Source organism: Vitis riparia, chromosome 10 (assembly GCF_004353265.1).
Source record: "Vitis riparia cultivar Riparia Gloire de Montpellier isolate 1030 chromosome 10, EGFV_Vit.rip_1.0, whole genome shotgun sequence".
Classification (NCBI taxonomy): Eukaryota; Viridiplantae; Streptophyta; class Magnoliopsida; order Vitales; family Vitaceae; genus Vitis; species Vitis riparia.
Window position 1 is genome coordinate 22,999,612 of NC_048440.1, and position 8,763 is coordinate 23,008,374.

Sequence of the window (8,763 nt, forward strand, 5' to 3'; positions counted from 1 at the left end):
TGATTTCTTACCATTTGACTCTCTCTCTTATTTATTTATAGATAGAAGTTGGCGTGGCCCCTTCCCATGTGGAGGTTGTGGTACTCATTCCAACATAAAAATAAGAGAGAGGAGAGAAAAAGAAAGAAGAGTGAGTAGGTACCACAACCTTTACATTGGAAGGGGTCACACCAAAAATATATAAATGTTGGAGGTTGTAGTATCTACTCAATCTAACATTAGAGAGAAACAGAGGTTGTGACATAACATTAAAATCGTCGAAAATCAATAAAATCTTGAGAAATATTGATTGACCCTTTGATATACGATATTTTAATTTCTATCATTAGGAGCTTTTCTCATATGAATAACATAAGATCCAATTATGAATATTTACTTATTCTAATCTTAAAATTTTAATATATTAAATTGAGTGAATTGACACCTTTCACACTACTCATATATATCTTTCAAGGAATTAATTTTCAAAATAAGGTTCTTGTAGATGTTGATGAAGCAAGAAAATAAGGTCCTTGAAGATGTTGATGAAGTATATCTTGATCTGAAAAGGACTTGTGAAAGGATTGAAATTATTACCATGTTAAATTCAATGCTTTGAAGAATAAGTCTGTACCAACTCATCACCTTGAAAAAGTACACTTGAAGAATTTTGCAATGTCCAATTCCAATAGTTTTTTTCTCATCAAACACAACATCACAATTGATAATTAGTTGCTTGGTGATAGGATTAAAAATTGATACCCCTTAGTTTCATCAAGTTTATGCATTCCATGCTTCAAAAGGAGTTTGGTGGTGTAATGCTAATGTCAGACTCCTATGAAGAGTGCAATATGAATTACATCAGCCCTGAAACAATTTAGAAGACCTTTTGCTTTCAACATACTCTTAGCCATCTCCACAAGACTTCTATTTTTCCTATATGCCACCCATTTTCTTGAGAAGTGTAGCTGGTTGTTAACTGCCTCCAATTATCATAATCTTTACAAAATTTATCAAACTCATTAAAACAAAATTCATCACCATGATCTATTCACAAAATCTTCAAGGGAAAACCATTGTACTTTTCGACGTGATCTTGAATCTCCTGAAGATAGACAATGCTTCTGATTTTTTTTTTTTTTTGGCAAAATCTTTTATGAGTGAGGTTTCAAACTTTATACAAAGAGTTTGAAATTTAATGATTTGTGCCTTAGTTGTGCCTTAATATCTTATTTGCAAAGCATTCTTATTTGGATTTTGTTGTTGTATAAATTTGAGGAAAGATAGTTTCTTGAAATTGCTTATTGGATAAAAAACAACGCCTTTAACATTTTTGTTTCGTACATTTCTAATAGCCCATGGAGAAATCTCCTCTTCTTTACACCTATCATCCACAAGCTCCCATAAATCTTAGAAAATAAAGAGAGTCCTCATCTTCATACTCTAAACATCATATCCACTTCCTTGAAAAGGTGGGATATGGTAGACTGAGTTAGGGTAGGACCAACATTGTTTGCCTTCCGATTAATTTGACTCTAGTATCGAAATGATAATCCAAAAAAAGTTGTCTTATCTATAATAGTTAGGAAGTAAGAAATAAAAATAAAATAGAGCTCTTAAAAACATTGTATAAACAAGCAAGAAGCCTAATTGAATTAGACTGACTTTTTATTCATTAATTTACTTAATAAACAATCAAACTCTAACAAACTCCTAAATAAATTAACCGCTAACATACTAACACTAACCCACTAATACATGACTTTAAGGTGTACTTCCTAAAAGAGTCGAAAACACATTCCTAAAAGAAAGCCTAAGTGAATGACCCAAAGACCACCCATCTCAAAAGATCAATGCTCTCAGCTAGGACTACATTCTATGTGACACAGAACAAGACTATGATCTCTTCAAAGTCCGAAGTTTCTGTAGGGGTTATTAACCTTTGAACTGTATGTGTGTGTAATCTCGACTATATTTATGGGTCCATATTTAGTACAGGCAAAGCAGATTGTAATCAAACAAATTGCTTCCTGGTGAAAGCGACAACCACAACATGAGAATAAAAAGCTATTTCATTTTTGTGTTGTGTTTACACCCTTCATCCGGGCTAAAAAGCTGGAAATGGTTGACTTATGAGGAATGGTTCAGTTTTGGGTCTCCGATCAAATTCCATGGAGGGCTGAATGTTGGATTAAAACAATAGCACTTTCTGACCAAATAAACTAGGGCCAGCTCCTACTGGCGCCTGTCCTCCAATTCCCATGACCTCATCTTTGCTAAAGGATGCCGCAAGCTGTGTTTGTATTTTGATTGAATAGAAAAAATTAAAATATATAATTTTTTCTATTCAATTAAAAAGTATCTTGTATATTAATCAATATAATTAAAATGAATTTATTATTAATAAATTTAGTTTAATTATATTAGTTGATGTCGATGAGTTACTTTTAGCTGAATAAAAAAAATCAAATATTTTTGTTTTTCTATTTAGTTAAAAAATAAATACCACCTAATTTTTAATCATTTAAAAAAAAAAAATCAACAAAATTCTGATTAGAAATTTAATATTAAAAAAAATATTTTTGATGGTTTATTCTTAACAAGTATTTATCTATTTTATGTACAATGAAATGGTCACAAAACATTTTTCTTACTTAAAATATTCTTTAAAAAAAATAAAAACATGTCGAACTTTTTTTTTTTTTGAAGAAAAAATATTTTCTTTCCAAAATAATTTTTTTAAAAATTGATTTTTTGAAAGTTTTGTAAACTTGTTTTTTAAGTTAGAAACAAATAAAGAAAATTCAAAATCTCAATTTCATTTGTCATGGAAATAGGAAGAAAATCAAATATATACATATAAATTAAAAAAACTATAAAACTTAAAAGAAAAAAAATTATTAAGATTAAACTTATCATCTCCTTGTTTTCATTACAATTTTTTTTCTTTTCCTTTCATCAGTGGATTATGCCTACTGTACTTTCACACAAACTTTTTAAGACCCAAACGAAAGCTTTAAATTTCTCTTCTTTTTTTTTTGGAATAATTATTGACCTACCAATGAATTGTTTTTAATTTGTGATTAGTCATAAAATTTTTTAAAAAAAAATTGAGAAAAAGAATGCCCATTCTCTCATTGGAACACGGTATGTTAATCGGAAAGAAAGACGTCTGGAAATTTCATAAAATGGTGATAATGCTCAAACTGCTTGTAATCTTCGAACAAATCCCATGTTTTAGTTATGTCAAATTTATCTGCTGATCAACGATATATGGCTACAGAATTCAGACCCAGAAATATTGGAGAAGCAAAAGGTTGATTTTACTATTTCTGGTCATGACACATCATTGGGAATTTAAATTTAAATTCTTCGTCATATATCACCTTAAAAACATTTGACAAATATCTCCAAAAAGAGAGATAACGAGCTGAAGGAATTGTTCATACTCATTGGGATTTTGAACTCTTAATTACTGGTTTTTGCAGGTTGAAAGTCAATGGAGGACTGCCTCAATGCCCTAGCCTACAAGCAGCCTCATTAATTGAAGGGTGAAACACCAATAAACCGAAGACAAGAAAGAGTCTAAGCCAAGACCCATGAGACCATTCAAACGTTGAACACCGTACTTGGTCCACTCCCATTCCCTATATATAATCCAGGTTGCATCTCTTCCCCATTTCACTACACTTCTTCAAGCCTAAGCCACTCAATACATATCCAATAGAATTTACCAATCTTAGCAACAAGAAGACGCTCATACAGATCACAAAAGGAGAGGACATGGCAAATCTTCAATCTTCATCGGCTGTTATTACATCAGTGGCTTATTCCTCATCTCGTTGCCGGAGAGGAATGACAAGAGCTACCATCAATATGCCTAAGCTCCAGCCCGGCCGCCTATCTTTGACCCTCCCTGCTAAAGATTTGGTACTACAGGAAGTACTGAACATGGGAGTTGGTCTCATAGCTGCAACCAACAGCAATTTGGAGAAGAAATACGAGCCGAGTACTAATGGTACTTTCCCTTCTGTGAGCAATGTTTCTGATCCTATGGTGATTGCTAAGCTCCATGCAATCATGGAGGCTATTGCAGATAGAGTGGAGATGCACAAGAATATCGAGGAGCAGCGTGATAATTGGAACCATCTTCTTTTGACATCTATTAATGCAATCACACTCACTGCTGCAACCATGGCTGGAATTGCTGCTACAAGTGTAGGAGGACCCCTTGTAGCTCTCAAGCTCTCTTCCACTCTGATGTATTTGGCAGCCACTGGGATGTTGGTGGTGATGAATAAGATCCAGCCATCTCAACTCGTCGAAGAACAGCGCAATGCCGCGAGGTTGTTTAAGCAGCTTCATGGCCAGATTCAAAGAACACTCTCTTGTGGCACTCCTACTAGTACCGATGTTGAGGAAGTTATGGAGAAAGTTTTGGCACTGGACAAGGCCTTCCCGCTTCCTTTACTAGGAGCGATGCTCGATAAATTCCCCAAAACTGTGGAGCCTGCTGTATGGTGGCCGGAGCACAGGCAAAGGCAGGACAGGCAGAGTGGGAGAACAGATGGAAATGGTTGGAGTGTGGAGTTGGAGGAAGAAATGAGAGAAGTAGTTGGGGTTTTGAAGAGAAAGGACACTGAAGACTATTTGAGGCTGGGCAAAATAGCCTTGAAAGTTAACAGGATGCTCGCCATTTCTGGTCCCTTATTGACAGGCTTAGCGGCTTGTGGAACTGCGTTCGTGGGATCTTCTCACGGTCCCTGGGCCGCGACGCTAGGAGTCGTAGCTGGAGCCATGGCAAGCGTGGTGAACACAATGGAGCATGGCGGGCAAGTGGGCATGGTGTTTGAGATGTATAGAAGCAACGCAGGCTTCTTCCGGCTGATGGAAGAGACCATAGAGTCAAATCTGAAAGAAAGAGATGTGGGGAGAAGAGAGAACGGGGAATTGTTTGAAATGAAGGTGGCTCTACAGCTAGGAAGAAGCTTGTCCGGGCTCAAGGGTCTGGCAGCATCCTCTTGTTCTTCTTCTAAAAAAGGAGAGGCCATTGAAGAGTTCGCAAGCAAGCTCTTCTAATATCGTGGTGGTTCATCCTCAGTTTTGTTGATAATACACTAAATCTTGTATATCATTGTAAGCTAACCTTGTCTATAAACACGATAGAGCTGTACAATCTAGTAATTCATTTATTCATTCATTCAATTGAAATCAGACTGGTAAAGGTCTGAATGTTCCATGGAAATTGAATTAGTCCATTTTCTATACAGCAATTTGAACACAACACTCACCAAAACTGAAAATTGAGAAAATATGCTTTCTGCTAAAACTGATGTGTTTTCTGGGTCACTGTGATAATTCATCGTTTTTCTTTATCTAAAGTTTCTTTGGTTTTCTTTCTACTGCAAGAAAGCATGAAAATCCAAATGACAACTAAGAAAATGCAGCTCCTGAGGTTGAAAATTTCATTTTCTTACGGGGTTGGTTGGCTATTAGAATCCATAATATGCATAGAAGTCATTGGAAGAAGACAAACTACGCAATTAATGATCCACACATGGAAAAGGTCAAAATTATCATTTCTTGTTTGAACTCTATTGAAATAAGACAGATATCTGTGAGTCGAGGAGATACTAACTTTTAACATAAGAACCAAAGTCAACTATGGGTTTGCTACCAAATGATTCTCTTTACAGTAGATAGTTGTCACTCCATTAAATAGACTCCAAGAGGTATGAATTCTGTGTTAGTTGTCAGTTTTTAAAAAGATTTTTATAGGGTGTACACAATCCTCTGTTGACCTTTGGGGCCTAAAATCTGCCATGCGATCTTTAGCCATATCCAAGAGGTATTAAGGTCGTAATTATGGCTACATTTTCTATGATTACCTTTCATTTAATTAATGATAAATTTATGTGATGTGAACTTGACGAAAATGCAATCAAGAATATAACCAAAAGAGAAGAAATTGTGGGGTGGCTTGTCGATGTGCAGACATTATCCCTTTGTCCTTACCATTCCCATTTACTTAATTACTCAAAAGTGAAGAACTGGTAACATAATTATATTATCATCCCTTTGCATTGTTCAAATATATAATTGAAATGCCCAAAAGGAGATCTGCTTTTAGTATTGTTTGGCAACAGCCGAGGATGATGGATCTAGTTTAAAAAAAAAAAAAAATCAAATTATGTCTTAAAAAAAGGCATTTCTTAGAATATGTTTGGTTCCAAAATTTAAATATTAAATATCATCAAACATGGAGTACTGTGGGGTACCTCACCAGCTCTTTGAAGGTGACTAAATAGTGTTGACCACTAAGAGTAAGTAGTTTTGGTCAATTTGTGGATTGATTGTAATATAAAGTAATCGATTTTAGTATATAGTGATATGAGTGCTGTTAAAATTTGTTCACAGTTTGACTGCCTACTTGATGACTGATCAATTCTTTATTGTAATTTTTATCTTTTTTGATAAATTGCGAACCATTTAACATTATAATTCTAGGTATATGAGTTTTCTTATAATTTTTGGTGAAAATCTAAAATCCCTTGTAATTTCAAGTAAGAATTGAGCACTTGAAATAGGTAAATCTCTTTATTATTTCAATTTGGTAGTGTATTGATTTCTTACCATTTGACTCTCTCTCTTATTTATTTATAGATAGAAGTTGGCGTGGCCCCTTCCATGTGGAGGTTGTGGTACTCATTCAAACTTAAAAATAAGAGAGAGGGAGAGAAAAAGACAGAAGAGTGAGTAGGTACCACAACCTTCACATTGGAAAGGGTCACACCAAATATATATATATATATAATATATAATATATATATATATATATATTATGGAGGTGGCATCCACTCAATCTAACATTAGAGAGAGAGAGATTGGGATATAACATTAAAATTGTCATAAGATTGATAAAATCTAAAAAATATCGATCAATCCTTTGATATATGATATTTTAATCCCTGTTATTAGGAGTTTTTCTCATATGAATAATATAAGATCAAATTGTTAATCTTTACGTATCCTCATCTTAAAATTTCAATATATTATTGGTAGTGATTTAAGTTATGTTTCCATCAATTTGAATCATATATTGTTTATTCTCTTTTTATTGCTTGTACATTGAAAAGATCCAAACTTTTGAATTTAATGATATTTGTTGAAATTTACCTTTGAAAGAGTAGCTAATAAATGATAGTCTCTAGTTTTTTTTTGAATTAATTTTACCCCATAATTTTTTATTAATAGAGGATTTGAGTGGATTGCAACTAATGAGTTTTTTTTTTCCACATTAGATTATTTTCTACATAAAACTAAACTCTTAAATTTTGTAGATCTTGTTGACTTATTTTTCCTATTTTATTTGCTTGATATTTCTTAGTTAATTTACATGTCTATTTCATTACTCAAAGGATGAAAAAGAATTAATCGGTTCTCTTAAACTTGTTTCTATTAGTGTATTAGGTTATTTAGTTATGTTGGTAGATTAAGACTTTATATGCTTTTAGACAAGTATTATTGGGTTATGACAAAGTCAATGACTTATATAAGGCATATAGTAGAATTATATAAAAATTAAGTATAAAAATGAATTTCAATTGAAAGATTATCACAAAAAAAGAAAAAAAAAAGAAAAGAGAAATTGGGCATAAAAATTTAATTGAAAAAGAAATTTTTGAAAGAGCACTTAAGCACCCTCAGGGATAGTAGTTAACTGCCTTTGAATAGCGCTCAAGTCTTTGAACACTAACTAGCCCGGTTTTTATCATTTTCCAAATTCAAGTTTTCGATTTTTTTTTTTTTGGTAAAATGCTATTTTTAATTTGAGTCCAAGTCCACTAGGGTTTATCCCTTATACATATGTTTGGTATTGAATGATTTTGAACTGATGTGCCTAAAATTTATGTCATTATTTTTTGCCCTTAACATTGTCAAACAAAAAGAAAAAAAAAACAAAAAAAAATCAAAATTCTTTGGGTTTGAAGTATTAGAATGATATCTTTTTAAGGTGTTGAGAAGTCTACTAAAAAGCATGAATGTATTGCGTCATAGATGTGAGAATAGATGTATGTTCTATTGGTATAAGTTTCAGAAGATAATAACTATAAAGTAAAACTATGTACCTAATTTTTAAAATTTTATGAATTTTAGTTTTATGGTTTCTGACCCTAAAATTTTTGGGTTTCCCAAAGTCTTTAACAAACTTTGTAAGTGATTTTTTATTTATTTATTAATTTATATAAATGACATGTCAATGTATGTGATTGAATGATTTTTGCTTGTTTTGATCAATTATTTTCCAATCAAAGAATACATAAATTGCAAATCCCTCTTTTGGGTAATTCCACAATAGAAGATCTTAAACTCTTAAGTTTTTATATCTGAATTATTCAAAGGTTCTAGTTTTTTTCCTAACAAGTATTATTGTAGCTTTTGTTATTCAAGGATTTTTATTTTTGTGCTGATTATAATGGATGATTTGGGTAACAATCATAACACTGTTATTAAACTCATGGTTACAAATTATTCAAATTAGAAATCAGTAGTGGAGGATTTATTTTATTATTTTGAATAGGAAAATACTATTTTAGGTGATAGTGACAAACTAAAGAATATGAATTAAGAAAAACTAAATAGAAATTAAGGCAATTGGAAAGATCAGGTAATTTAAGTGTTGTCATAGTGATAAGCAAGGCACATGAGGTTTTAGTGCAAAGTATTTAAATTTCTCATTAAATTTTGCAACAATTTAGTTATAATAATTTAAAAAAAAACGTC

The 8,763-nt window shown here is 32.4% G+C and overlaps 1 protein-coding gene across 1 annotated transcript; it reads left to right on the plus strand.

The window, feature by feature from the left end:
• The first annotated feature begins 3,762 nt into the window (after nucleotides 1–3,762).
• Nucleotides 3,763–5,058, plus strand: LOC117923255 (probable F-box protein At4g22030). Its single transcript, XM_034841475.1, has one exon. It carries the CDS (start codon nucleotides 3,763–3,765, stop codon nucleotides 5,056–5,058), a length of 1,296 nt encoding a protein of 431 aa, XP_034697366.1.
• Nucleotides 5,059–8,763: the final 3,705 nt, after the last annotated feature.